The sequence below is a fragment of the Myotis myotis genome, unplaced genomic scaffold (genome assembly GCF_014108235.1).
Source record: "Myotis myotis isolate mMyoMyo1 unplaced genomic scaffold, mMyoMyo1.p scaffold_m19_p_7, whole genome shotgun sequence".
Lineage (NCBI taxonomy): Eukaryota > Metazoa > Chordata > Mammalia > Chiroptera > Vespertilionidae > Myotis > Myotis myotis.
The window spans coordinates 84,165,252-84,191,107 of record NW_023416379.1 but is presented as its reverse complement, the minus strand read 5'-3'; the positions used below and the strand labels follow the sequence as shown (position 1 = coordinate 84,191,107).

General features: G+C 38.1%; 1 protein-coding gene across 5 annotated transcripts in view; it reads right to left on the bottom strand.

Annotated features, from left to right (window-relative positions):
• The window catches only part of SUPT3H (SPT3 homolog, SAGA and STAGA complex component), a 436,829-nt gene that overhangs the window by 52,746 nt on the left and 358,227 nt on the right, over positions 1 to 25,856 (bottom strand). For 3 of the 5 annotated variants that reach the window (XM_036316045.1, XM_036316047.1, XM_036316050.1), the window contains one exon: positions 24,875 to 24,985. In XM_036316045.1, the coding sequence (XP_036171938.1) occupies positions 24,875 to 24,985 (111 nt within the window). Of the gene's footprint in view, positions 1 to 23,752; positions 23,931 to 24,874; positions 24,986 to 25,856 lie in introns of those variants that run through there. The other 2 variants (XM_036316046.1, XM_036316048.1) reach the window with 2 other exon arrangements.

Here is a 25,856-nt window from a genome sequence, read left to right as displayed (position 1 = left end):
ACAAATAAATTAAGAGATTCATTGAAATGGTTTTCTTAGAATAATACACCTTAATCAGAACACATTCTCTATAGAAATTACCTTTAAGGTTATTTGTTTGTGAAATTTCCCCTTCACAATTAAAAAATAGGCAAATGTTTTCATTTTCTTGTTCAAATTTTCCTGATTTAGAAAAACTACTTTCCCTTAAATTAAAAAAATGATAATTCCTTTCATAAGTGAAATAACCAAACTTATATTTGTATGCTTTTGCTAACACTATTTGTAACAGTCAATAGTTTATATCAAATAACTGGATAGCCCAATTTAAAATTGATTTCATTTCCCTCCAAAGACCTTGGTTTATTCTTCATTTGAGAAATTTCTGTGGTTCTAATTTTTCTTTTGGTTCATCTTGTATCTTTTCAAAATTAAATATAATCACTTTAACTGTTTTCCGTCAGCAGCATTCCCAAGGTCAAATTTGATATCTATTCATCAAGACGATCTCCCTTAGGGCTGATCCAGAAAATAACATAAATAACCTTCAAATTGTTCCAAAGAATGTCATCCTTATTGGCAGAGCTGTGACCACAGCTTCTAGTAACAATTTCAAAAGAGTATGCTTTGCTCAAAGCACAAAAAATACTTCTGGAATTTTGGCCAAAATTTTGGCAGGTATACCTTTTCCTCTGCCAGCATTGTTAACACCATTATGATGGTCTTGCCCTTAAGATGCTTTACAATTACTAAAAAGCTAAAATTTTTATTTTTTGAAAATTTAATGAAATTCTTAAATACTTATTAAAGTGTAATTGCAATTCTAATATTTAATGCCCACCTGGTTGCCAACGTAAAGAATGACTATCCTACGTCACATACTTTACATCCAGAACTACATATACACACATTTCAAAGGAATATGAGTCGTCACTGTTTGTCAGCCTCCGTGTGCAATTGTTGTAGGTACTGTGTTAATTCATAAGTAGATTAGAACATAAAGAGAGGATCTGATGAGGTAATTTGCCGTTTCTCTTATTTACAAGCTTTTGCAGCCCAATCCTTCCCTTACTCTCACTCCAGCAGTGTCCCTTCAGACTCTGGGGCAGCATAAGCCACAGACCTTCATAGGATCTGGCAGTGGTTGCCTTTATGGGGGTGGGCTGGGGAGAGTGTAAAAATATATATAACATAAAATTGGCCATTTTAACCATTATGGCATTAATGACATTCACAATATTATGCAACTATCACCAGTATGTATTTCCAAAAATTTTTCATGACTCCAAACAAAAACTCTGTACCCATTAAGCAATAATTCCACCTTCCCCCACCTGTGGATATTTCAAATATACTTTCTGTCTCTATGAATTTAACTATTTTAGATCTTTCACATCAAGAATTCCTAAAGCACCTGCAATCAATGAAGAAAAGTTTAACAATTACCTACAAAGTGAGCTGCTATCACCGCCGCCACAATTAAACGTCAAGCTCCCTTTCTGTTCCCAGGTGTTGGTGCTGGTGGTTAATAGAGATGAACAGGAACACTGGCTGTGTGTGCCAATTGCTGTGATAGCGATGGAGCTCCACAGATGGTCACTACTACTTCTCTTCTCCATTGTCTACCATATACTAATCACATTACCGATTAACTGATTGGAAAATGAATTCTTCCTAACAACATACGTGACTTACTCATGACTTTTACTTTTCCTTGCCCATTAGGGGAACTAACTTCCCTGGTCAGTGAGAAGAAGCAAACCAATCATACACTCAGGGAAGGAGAACTGGGTTTCCTGATTGTACATGGGGAGGTGATCTCTTCTCCTCTCCTTCCCAAGTCTTATCTCTGCCTGTGGAGCAGAATCACCATTCTGCCATCAGGACATACCCCATTGCACTATTTTCTCTTTGTTTCAATCCTGAGAATTCTTCTAATTTTTCCCCAAGGAAAGTAGAATCACAGCATCCCTGTAGATACCTGCTTTTCTTTGGCATAGAAAGAAAGATGAATTCTATAGCAAGGAAAGCCTCATCTTCAAACTAAAGCTGTCCAATGATTTTTATTTTAAAATATATTTTATTGATTTTTTACAGAGAGGAAGGGAGAGGGATAGAGAGTCAGAAACATCGATGAGAGAGAAACATAGATCAGCTGCCCCCTGCACGCCCCCCACTGGGGATGTGCCCACAACCAAGGTACATGCCCTTGACTGGAACCGAACCCAGGACCCTTCAGTCCGCAGGCCGACGCTATATTTACTGAGCCAAACTGGTCAGGGCCTGTCCAATGATTTTATTGGGCCATATAACACAGATATTATATGCTGGGAACTGATTTCTTAATGGAGCGAGAGAAAAGCTTCTCAGTCTGTGTGGGAGCCTGACATTTCACAGCAGCATGTGAGGTTGTTATAAAAAAAACAGTAGTTCTTCCAAATCTGAAAACAAGATGTCTAGACTCTTGTCCTAATTGATGGCCCTACATAAAAATGTATCATAAAAATGTGTCTGAAACTATAAGGAGTATAGCACTAGCAAAGGCACTTCTTTCAGAAAAACTGGAATACATAATCATCTAACAAAGAGATGTGCCATAATAGTCAAATAATTCTGTTATTTTGGGTTTTTCAAATCTTGTTTTCCCAATGGTTACTTCTGGCACCTAATATTTTACAGACAAAAGCTTATTGAATGGATAGTGATGATTCGGTGCTATCTCTAGTCCCATATTTATAATTGTTGTCATTTTAAAAACAATTGCTTATTAACTATCAACTTTAGTCCTCATTAAATGTTTTCAGTTCAATAGCTCATAAAATCATACATCATCAAGTACCATTATAAATAATAATTTTCTATAACAAGGCTAGTTCCAGAGTCCAATAGTTGGACATTGCTCTCTGGGATATGTGTGTGTGTGTGTGTGTGTGTGTGTGAGAGAGAGAGAGAGAGAGAGAGAGAGAGAGAGAGAGAGAGAGAGAGAGAGAGAGAAAGAGAGAGTATGTGTGTGTAACTTGCTATTAAGAGCAGTCTATATACATAAAAGGCTAAGTGACCAGCCATATGTCCGTCCGACCGTCTGACTGGCCGGTACATATGACATGCACTGGCAATTTAAAAATAAACATTGACTCACACTTGCGCGATACATATAAAGCTCATGCTGGCGCCAAATGCATGTGATGCCAGAATTACCTGAAGACCAACTATTGGCACAATGTACCAGGGTTTTTAATATGAAGCTGTATGCTCTTTTAAATTATACATATATATAAATTTGATTTATTTGGCAAAGTAATAGCTAAAATTCATGTCATCGAATTTCAGAAACGTGGACTGTCTCATGCTCACATATTATTGATATTAGACAGTGAATTCAAATTATGAATGGAAGATGACATTGACCATATAGTTAAGGAAGAAATTCTGGATGAAGACCAGTGTCCTCAACTTTTTCAAATTGTAAAATCAAATATGGTACATGAACCATGTGGAATACAAAATCCAAATAGTTCATGTATGGAAAATGGAAAATGTTCAAAGGGATTTTCACACCTATTTGAGTGATGATCCCATCAATTCAACGGATGACGCCGAAAAGGAAAATTTTCCCATCGAACTTCTTAATAGTTTTACTCCTACGGGAATTCCGTGTCATAAATTAAAATTGAAAGTAGGTACAATCATCATGCTACTGAGAAATCTTAATAGTAAATGGGGTCTTTGTAATGGTACTAGATTTATTATCAAAAGATTGTGACCTAACATAATCGAAGCTGAAGTGTTAACAGGATCTGCGGAAGGAGAGGTCGTTCTGATTCCAAGAATTGATTTGTCCCTGTCTGACACTGGCCTCCCATTTAAATTAATTCGAAGACAGTTTCCCGTGATGCCAGCATTTGCAATGACTATTGATAAATCACAAGGACAAACTCTAGACAGAGTAGGAATATTCCTACCTGAACCCATTTTTGGACATTGCCAGTTATAGGTTGCTTTCTCTTGAGTTTGAAAAGTGTGTGATGTTAAAGTTACAGTTGTAAATACTTCATCACAAGGGAAATTAATCAAGCACTCTGAAAGTGTTTTTACTCTTACTGTGTTGTACAGGGAGATTTTAAAATAAGTTTAATCAATTTATCAGTCATTGTTTTTATCAATGTTGTTTTTATATCACATTTTTGTTGTTTTTATATCATGTCTTTGTTGTTTTCATATCATGTTGTTATTGTTTATTTATTAATCAATTTATATGTTATTTTCATATACATTTTACTAATTTTCTTTCATCTCTGAAACTTCTATTATAGAGAAAGGGCGAATAGCGATATTAAGATATTTTGTATTTTAATTTTATAATACTATATTATGTATACTATTTTGACATGTAATTTTTTGCAGTAACATAATTACCACATGAATCTTTCTTCTAATTAATTTTCTTTCAATGTGCACAAATCCGTGCTCTGGGCCACTAGTTATATAAATAAGATTGGTTTCTGTAATAAAAATAACAGCTGTGAGGACTGGCTGTTTTATACACATGATCAAATTTGCTAAATTGCAAAATAATTGAAGAGTGATGTAAAAAGATAATACTTGAAGACTTATAACTGATAGCAAAGTTCCTTCTTATTGGTTGAGAATGTGAACCTTTGTTCCTCAGTGCTGACTGGGGTGCTGAGTGCCAAGGTCAATCAATCAAACATATATATGTCAGCTCCAATTATGGTTCCAGCATGATGCTACAAGCTGAGCTTCATACTTTTCCCAATATGCTAAGGATTCAATATGGTAGATTTTCTAGAGGAATCAATGATTAATATTTGATAGTAAAAATGAAGCAACCATATCATTCTTTTTGATGCCCTGCAGTGACCCATAAACTAATCATAGGTAGGGAAGAGTCCATTTATATAGGGAATACCAAGTGCAGGAGGCCTAAAACTGATCAAGGAGATTGAACTTTGTCCACTGGAAGGTTGTTCTCTCCTCAGACCATCATTCCATCCATCTGTCCATCCATTCATCCATGGGCTTATTTGGAGCCCATCTTTTGTGTTGGGCTCCAAATAAACAAAGATCATTATATTTTGCTGAGGGGAACACCAAGAAGATTACAGATGGTCCCTTGGTCTACTTGAGGATACATCCTTATTAGGTTTGGATCAGACCAGGAAGCACAAAGCATCTTGGAGGAAGTGGGTCAAAGTTTAGGACTTGGTTCAAAAGGAGAGAAAAATCGAGAGTAAGTCATGGAAATAAGAGGTGGGATCTGGACTCCTCCATGCTCTCTATCACCAGGAACTTCCTGGGCCTAGATCTATCCAGTTTAATAAGGATTCTTTCTCTAGACCTTGACCTCTAAGAGAAGTGTAGTATTCAGAAGCTGTCTTGAGATTAAAATGGAGACACTGACAAAATTTTCCCAATCAAGTATCTGAGAAATACTGTAACCAAAATTAGGAGAGCCTTGGAGAGTTTGTTCATATAACATTATAGTATTTTTCTTTCCATTGAGGAGAAATAAATAAAAAATTCAATTTAGGTTGGAAGAAAAGTGTGTAACAATTGGATACTGAAATAACTTGGGAATAGAGATTTCACAGTTAAATTCTTAGGAGATTTTTTGAAACACTATAAATTCTCATTTGTCTTGAATAACAAGTAAAATTCTGCTGAAATTGACCAAAGATCATACTAGTCACCAACGTAAATATCATCACCCAACAATCTTGTTGAATTATGGATCCTCTCATCTAGATATTTGAAACATTGAATTTTCATAAATATACTTAAGAGAGAACAATAACTCTCCACTAGTAGAAGTTTAGGAATCAGTGAAAGCAGGAGTAAAAATCTTTTCTGAGTAAGGGTCCTTCCCTGATCCTCAAGTTGGAAACTTATAATTAAAGCCAGTTTGCAATGGAGTACATGTTTCATTCTTTCCTTTTAATCTAAGGCTTCCAACTTCTCTAAGCTCTCATTCCTGGAAAAGCTTTTGGCAGTCAGTTGTTGCAACCCACAATCTCTGTAGCTTTTCATCTTTTTACCATACTCCTTCTGCATCTAAGCCTCACTTCCCATATGTGGTCAGTAATGCCACCACCACCGGAAGTAAACTGGTCCTCAGCATGGGCCTGTTTGCCCACACATGGGCAGAATGGGGGGCAGGAAAGGAGTTCAGTGTTCATGGATCTCAAGGTATCTGAAGCTATAAAGAACACATTATCACATTATTACTCATTTTATACACATGAAAACTGACACAGAAACACGAGGGAATTCTCTGAAGGTACAAAGCCCATCAGTGGGTTTGGGTTTCCATCCCACATTCAGACGTCATGCTGGATTTCCCTGTGCAGTTCTCAGAAGGGCGCTGCTGGCCAACTAGCACTGTCATCTCTACTTTTGAACTCTATTAGGATGATGATGATTTTTAAAATAAAACATTCTACTTGCATTTTTTGAGCATGCTCTGTATTTTAGGCACTCTGCTAGAAGCTACCAAGTGATATTACTAAATATTTACTAAAAATTGCTAATTTTTATAAGTAATTAAACTGGGGCTTAGGCCAGTCAGTTGATTCAGAAGGGCATTGTTGGCCAACTAGCCTTTTCATCTCTGGTTGTGAATTCTATTAGGATGCTAATGATTACATGTAACAGTATCAGTGAAATTTTGGTTTATAAGACAGTCTTCCTTCCCTCCCTCCCTCCCTCCCTCCCTCCCTCCCTCCCTCCCTCCCTCCCTTCCTTCCTTCCTTCCTTCCTTCCTTCCTTCCTTCCTTCCTTCCTTCCTTCCGATACTCATAATCATACTACTTTTTAGGTTGTTGTAGTAATTACATGATATCCTACTTTTAAAGCCCTTAGAAGATAATCTTTTAAAATGAGACTATATACATATATGTATGTGTATGTGTGTAGTCACACACACACAATTATACCTCTCTAAAAGGTTATATGTACATGCATAGTTATTACTTTTAAATAAAAGTGACATCTCAATGGAAATACAGTGCTCACACCTCTGGTGCTGATTTTCTAACAACAGCAGTCCTCCACATGATGCTTTTCTGAAAAGCACATCAGCACCACAACTGACTAAACCATGCAAATATGACTGCCACGCTCCTGAGACATCTTTCACCTTGATAGAACACAGGGAGTTGCACATAAAAATTTTAAGAGTATAAATGAAGCCTCCTGAGTCTTTTGGAATAAATACCTCCCGGCGTAACGGGACCACAGCCAAACAGCCCAGAAGTTGTATCCTTTGCTTCCAATAGTCTGTGAACTATGATACCAAGATCTGTGTAATCCAAGTATTTTAAATGCTTCCACACCATTTCAAGTACAATCATGAAATTTAAAAATACTCCTCTACCATTATATAGAAGAGAAAAAGAGCAGTGCTTTGCAAAGCTCAAGTGAGATAATTTAAAACCTACTTTAAAATTACATCATTAATGCCATGATCTATCAGCACACTATTGGCTTTCTCATTAGCCAATTCACATGAAGTATGAAGGTTACCACCAGTGGTGAGAGCTGGTCACTGGCAACATCGAGTTAAATGGCATACTTGATGGCCAATGAACTCCTAGAGAACTAGTTCAAACTAATGCATCATTTTGTCAGAATTAGCTCTTTAAGATCTCTCTTTAGAAATTAGAAACCACTATCACCAATAGCCAACATCTATATATATAAAAGGCTAATATGCAAAGTGTCCCCTTGGGAGTTCGACTGGGAATTCGATCACTCGCTATGACATGTGCTGACCACCAAGGGGCGGCGCAGAATGAAGGAAGGCCCCGACTGGCAGCCAGCAGCCGGGGAAGGGAGGCCATGGCTGTCAGCCAGAAGGAAGGCCCTGGCTGGCAGACAGAAGACCCTGATCGGCCCTGATCGCTGGCAGGCCTAAGGACCCTACCTGTGCATGAATTTCATGCACCGGGCCTCTAGTTTTAAGTAACTGCTAACCCACCTGCTTTTCTCTAGGAAACATCAGAAAACTCACAAGTTAGTAAAGTTCTGTAAAGCCTAGAAAGTCTCCATCTTTCTGATGAAGTTTACTTATTTTGTTTGAGTTACTTTATTCCCCCCTTTCTGAGAAATATAAAGTTCCCACATCAGATTCAGTTCAAGGGATAGACTTATTTAAAAGAAGATCTAACAGAAGTGGGTGCCAGAGAACACTTCTCTGTCACTTTAGTCTTGACTTGGCATAGAGTTTCAGATGGTATTCATTTGGAATAAGGAGATCGATGACATAACATGGCCAATCCTCCTCTCTAACTGGCTCCACTAGAAGCGGGTAAGGGCAGAAAAATATAAATTCATCTGTCTATAGGCAACCAAAAACATACCAACTCATCTTGGAGCAATTTAACCAATAAGATGATTTAGAGGACAGTTCAGTGGCACCATTTTTGGAAGGTAAAAGCTTAGCAGAAGGAATATAAATCAAAGGTGACTGGCAGGTAAAGGATATATGCAGCAATCAGCCAAACCATGTGCACACTGGCACAAATTCAATGAGATCATTTATAAAATTTTTAAGGCAGGAGTACACAAAAGGGGGTCTGGTGCTAACTAAATCCACAGATAGCTTACATGCCACTGAAATAAACACTTCCAGATGCGGGTGTACAAAAACCTTTCACAGAAAGAAATGCTTTCTTTCATAAATCTGAAGGAAGGACTCTTAGCAGGGAAGGGCAAAAAGTCTGAAACAGACGGAGTTTCGAGTAGGCTGGACGTGCTTGCTGAGGTGGAATAACTGTGCGGGAGCTGACGGACGGCATACGGAGTGTCTCCACTAGAAGCATCTCTACAACCAGGAAGAGTTCATTCCCCTTAAGCCAGGGGAACATACTAACAACGTCTCAATACATCAGTCCTGGAAATGTGATGTCTGAGTCAGGGTTGCTCTCATTACTTTCCTTAGAGTTCCTGTTCCTGGAGGTTTATGTGGTGGTGGAGACAATGGATTCACACAGAGATGAAAGCCTCTACTCAAAGTTTAGGAAACTGATGCTTTGGAACTTACACTAGCACAAAGCTGTTGCAGGCGTGGCTTTTATGATGCAAACATTTTTAAAAATCTGGTTAGATTATAGTAATCTTTCAGGAATGCATGGCCAAGTTCATTAATGCTTTCGAAAGTCAATTTGTTCATCAACACAGCCTAATAATACCTGGGACTTTCTGGCCACAAATATAAACACTCCCAGAAGTTCAAACAGAAAGCTAGAATGTCTTTTTTTTTTTAAAGTTCAGGTGATCTATCCATTGAGGTTCCTCCACCCCCACCCCATTCCCTGGGAGATCCTTGAAAGTAGTTTCCTTGTTGAATCTTTCAACTGCAAGCAAATTCTTTGTAAGCATCTGAGCACTAAATTTATTCTTGAGACTATTTTTAATTGTTTCTTTTATGTACTGACCCAAATTATAAACTTGTCATCTTTTTCTTTTTAAAAAAATATATTTTATTGATTTTTTTTACAGAGAGGAAGGGAGAGGGATAGAGAGTTAGAAACATCAATGAGAGAGAAACATCGACCAGCTGCCTCCTGCACACCTCCTACCAGGGATGTGCCCGCAACCCAGGTACATGCCCTTGACCGGAATCAAACCAGGGACCTTTCAGTCCACAGGCCGACACTCTATCCACTGAGCCAAACCGGTTTGGCAACTTGTCATCTTTTATTCTTCTTTCACTCAAGGTCTTATTTTATTTACTATTTATGCCAAATAGCTTTTGAATACATTCTATCTTCTCTATCCTCAACGCCATTGCTTTAGCAGAGGCTTTCCCGGCCTCTTGCCTGCAATACTGTGGCAGCCACCTAACTGGTCTCTCTGTCTATTATATGTCCTAACTCCAGTTCCTCCTCTACACCATCACTGAAATTATTTTTCTACAGTACAGATCTGTTCATGTCAACTCCTTGTTCAAACACTCTAAAATAGCTCCTTGGTGACCATACTAGTTGCTTAAAAAGAAAATTTCCAAACAAAATCTTACCCAAACCCCAATATATATCAGAGAAAAAAAATTATCTGTATTATTTGCAGAACACCTGTAAAATACCTAGGGGGTTCTGAAGAGCAGTTAGATAACTGCAGGTCTACACCATAAAGTCTAGGTAAGCTGGCTTGGCATTCAAAGCCTTCTCCAAACACCATCACTCCACCTATGATGCTTTCCTTCATCTCCCCTCATTGTACTCTGGACTCAGTTGCTCACCGTGGCCTAACAGCCACAGTGCTTTCAGACATTTACCGCCCTCCCCCCCAATTTATTCCAGCTTTTCTTTCTGCCTAAAATTTTCTTTTAGAATTCCTACTCATTTCCCTCACCTCTGCCTCATAAACTCAGTTCCATGTTAATGACCTCCCAAAGCTTCTCTGATCCCGCGCCATCTTCAGTGACAGCACCAATCACAGGGCACTGCTTACAGGCGCATCTCTTTTGTTACATTGGAACATGTGGCTACTTATCTCCCCCACAGGCCATCCCCCCACTTCAACATATTTCTAACACATTGTTTGGAAAATGCTTATTGAATTAATAAATGGAGATATCAGAGCCATAAGGACCCTAGGACATGTTAGGGATGTTATTACTGGTCCTTCCACTTCTAAATCATGTGTAGTTCAATTGTACAAATATGGGTTCTGCCAAATGGACTGTTATTACCTAGTCCAAACTTGGAAAGCCAGTGCTGTCCTATGTCTGTGAAGTGTGCTTTCATCCTACCAGGAAGGCATGTGCTTTGAATTGTTTTTCCAGCAGTGGTGGGTGATAGATTGACTGTAGCAGTACAGTCTTGCCTGGCTTTCTTCTTCATTTTTTGTTTTAACCATTTGTGAGCTGATTGTGTGGGTTAAAGATATTGCTTGCCACCTAAAACTGAAGTGAAGCTAGTTTACCCACACGAGGACCAACTCTAATATTGTCTTCTTTAGATAGTAGAAGAAAAGCACAGTGCAGAGCCCAACCTGGTTTTCTTTCCCTTCTCCTCTCTCCTCTCCCTTCCCCTCCCCAACTCTGCGCTTTCTCCTCCACTCCCCTCCCTTGCTCTCCTTTCCTTTCCTCTCCCCTCTCTCTTTTTAAAAAATACCAACAGCTTGCTTGGATGAGAAATGCTTGTCAACTATAACTTATTTACTTATTAGGCGCTTACCTAATTAGTCTAGAATCCGGGAATGGGTGTTTTAGGTTAAATCAGGAATGTAGAATTAAATCAGAGCCAGAAATGTAGTCTCTAACTTCTCTACTGGAAACCATAAAATCTGCACAAGTGTTTAAATTGGAATTGACAGGGACTTGTAGGCCAGGCTGCAAACTTCTGGAACCAGAGAGTCAACTCAAATACCCCCTCCCTGGTATTTCCACCAGGGGTGCAGCTGCCCAACTGTCACCTTGAATGCACCTGGGCAAATTCAGAGCCTGACATCAGGCTCTGCCCTCATGACCTCTGCCAACTAATCAACCAAAATATATCCAGATCTGGAGCGCCTACTCCACAGTTTGGGTATATGCCCAGAACTGCAAGTGTACTCCAATCAGGAGGAGAGCCTATCCAGGTGCCAGGGCGAGAATCACCATCTGACTGACGTATGGGCTATGAATTCTCTTCTCACAGCGTGGGGTCACACATAGGCGCTGTGTAGGGGTGGAATCTTTGATCTGTGCATACATAGGCAGGGGGTTTGGTTTAAATCAAATCATGACTAAAACACCAGGCAGGAAAACAATGCATAATAATTTTTTCCTGCATATTTTCCCTACCTTGAATATAGCCTTAAATATACAATAAGAGAGTAAGGTATCAGTTTCATTTTGGGAAGGTATACATTTTCCACTTAAAACAATCCGCTTATTATGTGGGGGGATTAACTTTGCAACTATATCAGTAAATTAAATGACAGTTCAGTAATGATATTTGTGCAACTAAAGTACATAACACTATTTAAGAAATCATTAAAAAGTAAATCCTCACCAGTGTAAAAGGTTCTCATCATGGTTGAGAAAGGATTTTTGTCACACTATCAATTAAAAAGTACGCAAATGTTTAACTTAAACCATGATTACAAATGCTAGGTGTTTCTGGCAATGGTAAATAAAAACTCTATCTTAATAAAACTAATGAATTCTTTTCTAATATTTACGTAGTTCAGATATAAAATCTTAACAGAAAAATGTAAATAGTATGTTTGCTAGGTGAACATGAGCAATTTAATATACTGACTGAGTTATATGTCTAATTCAGTGATTGTCAACCTTTTCATCTCATGGCACACATAAACTAATTACTAAAATTCTGTGGCACACCAAAAAATATATATTTTGATGATCTGACAAAAAAAAAATAGGTATAATTTTGATTCATCCACACCAGACGGCTATTGTGTTGGCTATTGTCATTTTTTCATTTGACAATCTAAGGGAAAAGAGGTAGTGCCCCTGACTAAATAGTCATGTACTGCATGTTTTAAAATTTCTTGCGGCACAACAGTTGGAAATTGTTGGTCTAATTCTGATACCATTGTAATTAGCTAGTTATTAATAACAGGAAAGGAGCAAATGGGAGGCTAAACATGATAAGCATAGCCATTTGAGCAGCTCCACCAGGGAGCTGCAACTTTGCACTCCCCAGGGAACCACTGGATCATTCCCTGTAGATCACTGCGGGCAACAGTCCCACAAAGGGGAGATGGATGCACACACAGTGAAGTTGGGATGAGAGAGGGAAGGTACTTGTCTGCCAATCTAACCTGGGGAACTATGGATTGGCTAGAATGGGCATGGCCAATGCAAGTTAGAAAATTTGGGAATACATAACTTCCTAAACAAAGGAATTCTTCCTTGGCTTTTGGGGCTCTCTTGGCCCCGTTTCCTTGCATTTGCCCGATGGCCGATGGCCATGCAGTCCCTACAGGAAACAGCGTGATGGGCTACAGCAGGAAACATAAGCTAAGCTAGCCTGATGATGTACTGGATTGCTCTAACGTGGAACTGTAACTCTGGTCACTGGTTCTTATTCTAGCCCTATTAAATCCCCTACACTTCTTCCATGGCAGGAAGGAGGGAAAGAGGATCTTGGGAACTCAGGGGTTTGATTCCTGGGAAATAAAGCTTTCTACAATATTTCCTCCCCCTATGCGAATCTCAGAAAATTCTTTTTCTTGGGATATTATAAGAAACCCACTACTACGAGCAACAGTTGCAGACATGGACCTCTCCCCACTGGTAACAATTCAATACTTAAAATCTTCTTGTTTATTCATAGACTTTAAAAAGTTCCTTCCCATTTTTAGAGAACAATACTTAAATTTTGAGACATCTCAGGTTAGTGTAGTTCTCGCAATTAATCCTTTTGCTGATTTCATGAATTTATGAGTTAAAAGAATCCTGTGGTTTTTTTTAAAGAAAAAATAATTTCATTTTGGGAGTCACTTGAAATATTTTCTATTCTGTCCCTATTCCTTCAGAAGATTGCAAAAACCTAGAAACTATAGTAACACTTTCAAATCTCAAGATTTGGATCTTTTAGAATAGTCTGCTAAAAAAGTTTGTCTTTGTTGCTAATTACTCCTCTTTCCTTGCTCTCATGTTCAAATTCTTCCTCTACTCTCCAAGAAATCTAGCCTGCCTTTGACAATGAATGTTCACTAATTTATTGAACTACTTCAAATTTAAAAAGACTTTAAAGGATTCAAGCTTGGAGGGAATACACAGGGTAATTAGGGTATCACCGTTCATTTCTATTCTCATCATCCTCCCATTAGAAAAGACTGCTTTTCTCCTTCTCAAAACATGTACCTGAAAATTCTAGGATTCTTTGCAGGATTTCTAGGGGCCTAAGAGATCTTTGCTTTGAAAGTCCATTTACAGTTTTTTTGCTACTCAACATAAAAGTTCTGTCATTTCATGTTTTACACTTAAACTTCTTGTAAATGTTTTGCTGATTAGGAAGTTATGTTTTGGAATTTTGGTTTATTAAATTTTTTTACATAATTTAAGCAGTCCAAATAAAAGCTCTACATAACACTGTGCAGTGAGCACATCATCTTTGTATTAGACCCCATGCTGAACTAAACGTGAGGCCTTTACTACTGATATAAAAGTGAAGGCAGAGAACAGCAAAATATATTTGACTACTTACTGTGTACTGTAGAAACAAACCGGTTGTTAACAGTACCAGAATTTTTCAAAATGGAGCTGGATAATTCCTTATAAATAGTTCAATGACTGTGCCAATTTAAGGTATTGCTGCAGAGGATTCAAATGAGAGATCTCTTTTCACTTCTCCCCAACTCTGCCTGATAACTAAAAACAGTTTAACAATGAACTTAGGGGTGCTTTCAGATTAGTGCTTTCATTTTCTTTGCACAAACACCCAGAATCGTTGCTGAGTTATAAGGCATATCTACCTTGAGTAATCTCCACACAGTTTTCTATAGGGGGTGCACCAGATTGCAGTCCCACCAACAGTGCCCAATGGTTCCCTTTTCTTCACATCCTTGACAACACATGTCAGTGGTAGACTTTTTTGGTAACAGTCATTCTGACTGGTATGAGGTGGTATCTCCTTGTGGTGTTGATGTGCAGCACCCTAGGTGTCCAATGATAAATGAGTAAATAAATAAGACGTGGGGGTGTGTGTGTGTGAGACAACATAAATGAATCTAGAGCAGTGGTTCTCAACCTTCCTAATGCCGCGACCCTTTAATACAGTTCCTCATGTTGTGGTGACGCCCAGCCATAAAATTATTTTCATTGCTACTTCATAACTGTAATTTTGCTACTGTTATGAATCGTAATGTAAATATCTGATATGCAGGATGTATTTAGGTGACCCCTGTGAAAGGGTCATTCAACCCCCAAGGGGGTCGCGACCTACAGGCTGAGAACCGCTGATCTAGAGGGTATTCTGCTAAGTGAAATAAGTCAGAAGAAAGACAAATGTTGTATGATTTCACTTACATGTGAAATCTAACACAACAAAAATAGACTCATTGAAACAGACCAATGGGACAGTTACCAGAAGGGAAGGGGTGGGTAGATGGACAGAAAGGGAAAGGGGAATATAGTCAACATTATTGTGATAAATTTACACAGTGACAGATGATTACTAGAATTAATGGGGTGATCACACTGTAAGGTATAAAAATGTTGAATCACTATATTGTATGCTTAAAACTAATATGACCAATATAAGATATATTTAAATAAAATAAATTTAAAAACTTAAAACATTTTGTAATATAACACGATTGTGCCATACAGACTCATGATGCTATGCATACAATAGCAGTATCATAATGATTACTAACTTTGGGTTCCTCAGATAAAGGAAAATAAGTTTAACCCAGAAACTTTAAGCAAGTATTTGTCACAGAAAGGTCTGCCAGAAACTGAGATTTTCTTTCTGACATCTTTGAGTAGCTTATAATGCTTTAAGATACCTTAAAAATATTTTCCAGAAAACCATGGAGAGTTATCCTAGGTAAGGAATCCTATACTGATTTCCTATAAACATTCCCAGTTTTAAAATGTGAACATTTGTTAGATATTGTTAGTGAAACAACTTTTAAGCAAAAAGTTTCTCTTTTGATCCATGGGCATTGCAGCTTGGTTAGAACATTATTAAATACTGCTATATTTGTGACTCAAATCTTCTCAGTGCTGTGTAGGTAAAATAAAACATGGAAATAAAGTGGACACTGTGATGGTTATATTACAACTGTTCCCATAACTTTGTGAAACACTTTCACTTTCCTGCTGAATGAGATTTTAAGAGTAGATCTTCTAGATATAACATCCAGTTAGTCTGAAATATTTGATAAGGAAACCTTTCCTGGTAGAACATCTTTTAATACCTCTTGCGATACTTGTCTTCTATACAATGTAGTTTGGGAAATGCCACTTCACATTACAGGACAAGACCATGCAAAGAGTTAAAAACAGGTCAGTCTGTAAAGAGGAAGTTTAATGAGTAAGTTAGTGAGAATTCACTGAAGCCCTGGTCCTAGGGAACCAGAGCATTTAGCTCCTGTCCACAGAAATAGCTCTGGTTCTTACTAGGCAACCTTAAGCTAGTTACTTAACTTTCCTGTAAATCTTAGTTTTCTTATCTATAAAAAAGCGTAATATAACACGATTGTGCCATGCAGACTCATCTTGCTGTGTTGTGAGAATAAATAATATAATGCAGGGGGAAAATTTCTTTTAAAGTATTATATAAATTATTATTGTCTCAGAGTCTAATGATTTTCTCTCCCAAGCTCTTCCAACTTCTTTATTTTCACATTTCAAACATTCTCTCCCTAACTAATCCTAAATTGAACACTGTGTTAAGAGGAACCATGTAAAATTTCTGATATTCAACTGTTTTTGACCCATAGAAACTGTAATTTCATATAATATGACATTATAAATTGGTTCTCTCTTTTTTAAATATATTTTTATTGATTTCAGAGAGGAAGGGAGAGGGAGAGAAAGATAGAAAATTAATGATGAGAGAGGATCATTGATTGGATGCCTCCTGTATGACCTCCATTGGGGATGAGCCTGCAGCCCTTGACCGGAACCTGGGACTCAGTCTGCAGGCTAATGTTCTATCTACTGAGCCAAATAGGCTAGGGCTGACATTGTAAATTTTGTAACTGCAACCCTCCAAACTATATTATTTATTTATTTTTAATCCTCACCAGAGGATATTTTTCCATTGATTTTTTTAGAGAGAGTGGAAGGGAAGGGAAGAGACAGAGAGAAACATCGATGTGAAAGAGACATTGATTGGTTGCCTTCTGCAGACTCCCTGAACAGGGCCAGGGATCAAGCCTGCAGCTGAGGTATATGCCCTTGACCGGAATCAAACTCCGCACCCTTCAGTCAGAGGGCTGATGCTCTATCCACTGAGCCAAACCGGCCAGCTCCCCCTCCCCCCAACACACACACATACTATTTTAAAATTAAAAACAGCTAAATTAAAAGTTTAACATTTTTTTCTAGAGAACACTCACTTTTAGGTTATTCTTTTTTTAAAAATATATTTTATTGATTTTTTAGAGAGAGGAAGGGAGAGGGATAGAGAGCTAGAAACATCGATGAGAGAGAAACATCGATCAGCTGCCTCCTGCACGCCCCCCACTGGGTATGTGCCCGCAACCAAGGTACATGCCCTTGACCAGAATTAAACCCGGGACCCTTGAGTCTGCAGGCTGACGCTCTATCCACTGAGCCAAACCGGTCAGGGCAAGGTTATTCTTATAAGTATGCTACATATTAATTTTTTTTTCCTGAGAATCAGTAGCCCAAAACTATAAAAAGGTAATTGGCTCCAATCTATAAAGACAGATTTATTACTTAAAAAAAATTTGCTGAGAAAATTTTTATTCCCAGTAAAAACACAAATATTTAAGAACTCTTACCCTATTTCTAGTTGGTATTTACTTTTGAAAAGTATTCTAATATTTTGTGACATTATATTTTCCAGGTTGAACACATAAGACACAAATGGTAATGTGCTCATGACATAAGAATTATTCATGAATGTGAAATTCTAAATCAAAACAGTCAAAGCAATCTGCTATGCCATTTTTTGTTTTAACAGTTTAATGTGAGAGATTCTTAAAGGAAACTTCCTATCTTTGATCTTATTTGTCTCTTGTGAGTACCTGAAGAACCGATGATCTAAGACAGTGATGGCGAACTTTTTGAGCTCGGCGTGTCAGCATTTTGAAAAACCCTAACTTAACTCTGGTGCCATGTCACATATAGAAATTTTTTGAAATTTGCAACCATAGTAAAACAAAGACTTATATTTTTGATATTTATTTTATATATTTAAATGCCATTTAACAAAGAAAAATCAACCAAAAAAAATGAGTTCATGTGTCACCTCTGACACATGTGTCATAGGTTCGCCATCACTGATCTAAGAGTATCCCTATGTAATAGATGTATACACATCAGTGAATGGCTGCAGTGGAAGAACAGTAACTGCGAGTCCGGATCCTAGGGTGCCCTGTCATCCCCTACAAGGTGCCTCTTGGTACAGTGCAAAGCTTCTCAGAGACCAAGACTAATTAGCTTCTTCAGGTCTTAGCCAGCTCCAAATACTAAGTATTTTAGATAGCTTAGTGGATATTGATGCAACTCAGTTCTAGGGATGCACGTAAGGTATTTAGGTTACTGACCATGCTTAAATGAGCAATTTTATTCTCTCTCTATCCCAGTTCAGTAGAAAGCACCCGATAATATGCAAGTTCATGGGGTTAACATATTTTTCTACTCTATCACTCAAGAGAAACAAAAATAGATGTAGGCATTACACATGGGGTTATGTCACTCAGTGAACACAGTTTCCTTTCTCTGGCTTTCAAAATTATAGACCTGGTTTAAATCAGCCATTCACAGCACTTCCCACCGAGAGCTGGGATTGAGCTTCGGAGTAGGTAACCATGGGCACCACCCACTGCTTGTAAATAGCAAGGACCTAGATAAAACATGTCTCACCACCTTCCATCATGATAGACAACAAATATGGTGGGTTGCTCTGCGGGTATTTTCTCTGAGAGAAAAAACAAAATGCTCTAAACTATAAAAATCCGCTTTATTCACAAAATTTTAAAATGCTTTTTACATCTATGAGAATACTATTTTTTAAAAGATTTCTTAAAAATTGATTTTTAGAAAGAAAAGAAAGGAGAGGGAGCGAGAGAGAGAAACATTGATGTGAAAGTGAAACACAGATTGGCTGCCTTCTGCACTCCCCCTACTGAGGACTGATTTCTCAACCCAGGCATGTGCCCTGATTGGGAATTGAACCGGCAAACTTCCAGTGCATGGGCCAATGTCCAACCAACTGAGCAACACCGGCCAGGGTTCTAGAATATTATTTTTAAACGAAAATTAGCAAAAGCACTTGAATTTTTAGGCTGCAAAAAGAAAATACTTTTCAAACAATTAAATATCAATTAATTTTCTTATGGAACAATTCACTTAAAGCTTTGGCCACACCTTGTTTTGAGTCCTGATGTTTTTTTTTAATGTAAATTTTTTGCCTTTACTTCTCCATATTTTATTAATTTTCTAGCATACTAACACTACTTTCATAAATAGTAAAATGAAGAAATTTTAAAAACTGAGGAAAACAGGAAAATTTTATTTTTTTAAAAAATTATTACCAACTTGATTTAGTCATTGGTCTCTGAAAACCTTTTAAATTAACTTATATAAGTTATGAACAGATGAAAATGGAATTTTGATGAAGCTTCATAAATTTGAGGCCATGCCATTTGTCATTTAGATTTCTTCTGCATAAGAGCTAGTGTACAAAATCTAGCTATGCAAAAATCTATTGGTAACTATTTGCATTTAGTTACTGAGACCTCATTTTTTAAGGTGATAATGGTGATACAAAAATCATTAATGTTCTTCAACCATTATTAATCCCCAAAGTAAAAATGAATATTTATTCTCAGGAACAATAATCTTTAAATGGTATTTAAACTTTACTGGTATAAACGATTAGTCTGTAAAAAAAAATCACATTATTATTCAGGTTTTAGTTTTTTCTATGATTACAGTGAGGCCTGTGTGTGTGTGTGTGTGTGTGTGTGTGTGTCTGTGTGGTTGGGTGGTGGGAAGAACCGCTTCTACTTTCATCTATATATTTATCTGATGCCTTTTAGAAAATATACTACAGCCACTACTACCTCTTCTACCACACATCAAGTTCATAGTACTCCTGAAACTCTATCATGAGGAATATTCTATTATTATACCCATTTTATAGATGGGGAAACTGAGACATAAAGAGGTTAAGAATCTTCATTAAGGCTTCTTAACTAGTAGGTGGCAGAGCTAGTATATTAAACCCTTGTCATTTGTCTCTAGGATCAAATCAATTATCACACAATCTAAACTCACCTAATATCAACTACTACGAGTTAAAGGACTATATAAGATGTCAAGCATCAAAATAACTTAGGACAATCTAGATCACATAAGTACTCTAAAATAACTACTATAAATTACAAACCCTGAAGTGATTTTCAGAATTACGAATCGCTTTCAATGTTCTTTAGCATGTGCATCCAGAATATCAGGCACATAGGGTGAGGACAGCTGCAAAGATTTGTGTTTTAGGAGAAAGTTTTTGAAGCTGCGAGTTGGAAGGCCTGAATTTTAGCTTTGATTCCATCACTTAATCTAATCAATAGCTTAACCTCAGGAAAATTACTTAAATCTTCTAGATATGATACTTTCTTTGATCTTCTGCACAGAATTGAAAATAAATGGGAATAGTACAAGAGTGTTCCCTTTTCTTCGCATCCTCTCCAGCACTTGTCGTTTGTTGATTTGTTGATGATAGCCAGTCTGACAGGTGTGAGATGATACCTCATTGTTGTTTTGATTTGCATCTCTCGGATGATTAGTGACTTTGAGCATGTTTTCATATGTCTCTTGGCTTTCTGAATGTCCTTTTTTGAAAAGTGTCTATTTAGGTCCTTTGCCCATTTTTTGATTGGATCATTTATCTTCCTTTTGTTAAGTTGTATGAGTTCCCTATAAATGTTGGAGATTAAACCCTTATTGGTGATAACATTGGCAAATGTAGACTGGTGCAGCCACTATGGAAGATAGTATGGAGTTTCCTCAAAAAGTTAAAAATGGAACACCCATTTGACCCAGTGATCCCACTTCTAGGACTATATCCCAAGAAACCAGAAACACCAATCAGAAAGGATATACGTATCTCTATGTTCATAGCAGCACAATTTACCATAGCTAAAATTTGGAAACAGCCAAATGCCAATCAGTAGATGAATGGATTAGAAAACTGTGGTACATCTACACAATGGAATACTATGCTGCTGTTAAAAAGAAGAAATTCTTACCATTTGCAACAGCATGGATGGAACTGGAGAACATTATGCTAAGTAAAATAAGCCAGTCAATGAAAGAAAAAGCACATGATCTCACTCATTTATGGATAATAAAGACCATTATAAACTGATGAACAAAAATAGATACAGAGGCAGAGCAGCATTGAACAGACTGTCAAACTACAGCAGGAAGGCTGGGGAGGGTTTGCGGGGGAGAGGGGGGGGGCGGGTAAGAGATCAACCGAAGGACTTGTATGCATGCATATAAGCATAAACCAACGGACACAAGACACTGGAAGGTAGGGGAGGCCAGGGGAAGGTCAAGGGGGGAAAAAAAGGAGACATATGTAATACTCTTTGTAATACTTTAAGCAATAAAGCAAAATTAAAAAAAAATAAAATAAATGGGAATACAGGAAAGAAAGAACTAATCAATAAAAACCAATATGCCAAAAACAGTACAGGAATTCCTTGGAGCTATTTTGGGTTTGGTTCTAGGCCACCACAGGAGAGCAAGTATCACCAAAAGTCAGTTGTAATTTTGCTGGTGGAAGGTCTTGCCTTCAATATATACAAAACACATCTATGGAGTCTTTCAATATGTAAAAAACACATCTATGGAATCCTTCAATATATAAAAAACACATCTATAAAGTACAATAAAGTAAGGGCAAGAAAATTAGGTATGCCTGCACTGTTACAATTGGTTGGGTAGGGATGGTTTACAAGGGTCTCCACTGCACTCACATGAGGGGCAGGCAACTGATGTTCATATTCCACCACTCCTTCTCTGCTCTAGCAGCTACAAAGTGCAAAGCATTATTGGTACTTTTTCCGTTCCTCCAATTAACATGACTTTAATCATTGTTTCTTCTATCATTGCAACTAATTCCCAAGGTAAAGAACTCACAATTCTTTATACGGTGAGTGGTATTCCCAAAGCAAATCATGTTGTGATTTTGTAGAGAATTATTTCCGAAGTCATACAGAGTACAGAATGATGCCTCACTAAAAGCATTTCATCAGTTTACTGATTAATGCTGGAGTTAAGTTTCTGTGTAACCTACTGTTATTTTACTTCTTCAAATCAATTTCAAATTATTGGCTTCATACGAGTCAAGTTATAGATACTCGAAGTTAGATTATTATATTTATACTAGAGGCCCAGTGCACAAAAATTTGTGCACTTGGGGGGGGGGAGCGGTCTCTCAGTCCAGCCTGTGCCCTCTTGCAGTATGGGACCCCTCAGGGGATGACCACCTGCTGGCTTAGGCCCGCTCCCCAGGGAATTGGGCCTAAGATGGCAATCAGACATCCCTCTGGCAGCCTGGCAGCCCTCGGGGGATGTCCACTTGCCAGCAGGGAGCAGGCCTAAACTGCAGTCGGACATCCTTAGCGCTGCTGAGGAGGCAGGAGAGGCTCCCACCACCACCGCTGTACTGGCAGCCATCAGCCTGGCTTATGGCTGAACAGAGCTCCTCCCATGTGAGAGCGCCCTGACCACCAGAGGGCAGCTCCTGCATTGAGCGTCTGCCCCCCTGGTGGTCAGTGTGTGTCATAGTGACCAGTCATTCCCAGTCCTTCTGCTGTTAGGGTCAGTTTGCATATTACCCTTTTACTATATAGGATAGAGGCCTGGTGCATGGGTGGGGGCCAGCTGGTTTGCCCTGAAGGGTTTCCCGGATCAGGGTGGGGGTCCCGCTTGGGTGCCTGGCCAGCCTGGATGAGGGGATGATGGCTGTTTGCAGCTGGTCACACCCCCTTCAAGGTGAGGGTCCCCACTGGGGTGCCTGGCCAGTGTGGGTGAGGGGCTGAGGGCCGTTTTCAGGCTGGCGGGTGACTGAAGCTCCCAACCTCTCCTTTTTTTCTTTTTTTTCTTTTTTTATTCTGGGATTTATTTACCTTCTACGCCTGTCACTGGAGCTAAGAGCCAGCTTTAGCTCTGAGGCTCGGCTCCAGCTCTGAGACCTTGGCTGCTGAAAGCAGGTATCTGGGTTTGTTTGGGTTCTATAATTGTAACACTGTTGTGGTCCTGCTCGCTCCAGCTCTGACAGCTGAAAGCAGGTTTCTGGGGTTTGTTTAGCTTCTATAATTGCAACATTGTTTCTTAGAGTGCAAGCTCAGAGGCCGGCAGCGGCAGGCAGGGAATGTTGGCTTCCTCCATCACTGGAGCAAGCAAGCCTCCTGTTTGCTTCAGCTGCCTGGCTGCTGGCCGTCATCTTGGTTGGCAGTTAATTTGCATATCACCCTGATTAGCCAATGGGAAGGGTAGTGAAGTTACGGTTAATTACCATGTTTCTCTATTATTAGATAGGATGTACATCAGACAAGCATTCTAGATTCAGAATGACATGTTGCAAAGTCAAGATCTCTATGTTTTATAAATATAAACTAGTTGTTCATGGGCACTTTAGTTTACAAAGGAAATTTTACATTGGAGGTAAGTTAGCTTAGCTATTCTGTATGAAAATTTAGGTCTCATTCAATGTCTACTGTAGAGGCAGCTCATATGCCTCCTTTCCTCTTAGGAGCTGCAGCTCGCAGCCAGGTAGCAGAATGTTCCTAGTGCTGCATAAAGTATCACCTCAGGAAGTGGCCTCAGGGACTGAGCATCAGCACCCACAACAACAGGGACTGAGCATCAGCACCCCCAACATCAGGGACTGAGCACCAGCACCCCAACATCAAGAGCACCTCCATTTGGCAGTGAAGGTATGTGAAAGCCAGGGCAGGGTGGCTACACTGTCAACATAAATGGTCTGCAAAGCTATCCCACTTTAAAGAGAATTTTTAACTTAAACAGGCAGATATATAGAAACTGTGTCTAAAATGGAATAGGCACACTTATTCTCTTAGGCTGGGAAAATTCTTATAGTTCTAGGTAATGAAGTGAACCTTTCAGGGTAGGTCCTTCCTGAGGAGTGATAACACTGGGTGCCCCTTCTTGGTGGAGTTCTTTACCCCTGGCTGTTGATTTAAGCCATCTGCTCTGGCAGTGGCCAAGTAAACCTTCTAGGTCATGTTTTCCAGATCTATTTAAATTAAGCATTTAAAAATGGCATCATTAGTATTAAAAGCATACTGGTTATATATTTATTAGATAAAAATTAGCTTAAACTCTATATATTATACTTATATGTGTACGTATAATATTATACATAGATGTCCTGCTTTAGTGTATTAAAGCAGAAGTACATAAAAAAAGGAAATGGTAAATTCTACTATTCCTCAGTCACAAATCAAACCTCACTTTCTGAAAATCAAATCGATTCCTTATAATAAGAGGATTTGGAGATAGTTCTATTAACATGAGTAAAGATTTTTTTTTTAAAAAAAGAGCCACAAGATGAGCATTTAATTAACACACACATACATACATACACACACACACACACACACACACACACACACACACACACTTTAGGCTATTGAAATATAGTCTTTAATTCTCTATTTAAAAACAAACACAACAAACACTGATTACAAGCTTTAAAACCATTTGAAGATGTGAAAGACTGTCTGCATTTCAGCCTACTTCAAAGCCAGTAAAGAAATCATTTCTTCTTCTTCCAACTCAAAGTATGTTTAGGAGCAGGAGGACATCTGATAGAAGTGGTATTGCCAATCTAACCAATTTTAAAATATAAAGTGCTTCTAGCAATATTTGGATACATATAATTTGACAAAAATATTTTACAAACCTAAGCTTTGAAAAATAGAAAATATAAGCTCCAATGAAAAAAGCATAATTTGTGATTGAAAGAAAATAATATTTTGTAGAAAAAATTGTCCTTCCAAAAAGAGACAAAAATGACTAACTTTTATTTCCCAAGAGAATTATGCCACTTTTATACAACAAAATTACAGTCACCACAAATTGCTTTCAACAATTCCATTGCTTCTTCATTTGACCACTTGAAAATCAAAATTCTTTCAGATTATAAATATAACTTTTTATAACTCTGTTATTACGTACTGTGAATGGGGAAAGGGGGCCAATCTTGTGGCCGTAGCGCCGAATGGCCTCTCTGATGTGGCAGGGCTGGATGGCATCGCTGTGAGCCTCAACACCACAGGCCGCAGTGCTCTGCGACAGAAAAACACATAAATTGTTACTAAATCAAAAACACACAACAGAACTACAGTGTATAAAATATGAAAATAAACTTTTATAAAAATGGACATTTTTTTCCCTTAGGATGCACATCATTGCTGCCATACACTACATCTAAAAAAATTCCATGAACAAGTCAAAGGTGACTTGCACATGACCCCTTCTGAGCAGACCTACCAAATGCAATAGCTATGCTCACGATATTTCGCCTAGGCCCGCGTCAAGGTACAGGAGAATGCAACCACTCACGCGCACGTGGAGTCTCAGCGGCTTGCCGAAAGAACCACTGAAAGCTATTTCTTTTTTTTTAACATTCAAACATATAAATGTTTCTTTGGAACTTGTGCATATTTCTGAAATAACTTAAAGTTCATCAATTTTAAAATGAAAAAATTGCTACATATTTATTTCTAATGTGAGGACTGTCATAAAAGATCATTTCAACTTGGTGCTAATTTCTAGGTGTTCCTCGGGGCAAAAGCAAAATAAAATAAAAATTTTCTATTTTAGTCTGTCTCAACTGTAAAAAATAGTACAAAAAGACACGAGAGAAAGACTATTTGCAATGAGAGTATGGATACCAAGTCAAGAAATGTATATAATATGATTAAAAATTTTTAAATGCACAATAGGGACATGACAGTCTCATGGTTCAGTCACAGGCTCCAGCTTCCCAACCAGTTGGGTCTGTATCCTGTCAGTTACCAACTCTGTCAAGTTATGTAATATCTCTGCACTTCAGTTTCCTTGTTGCAAAACTGGGATAATTACTATAATTGCTTTATAGTATATTGGATACCAGATGTCAGATCATCAACATTAAAGAATCAAGAGAAGGAAGCGG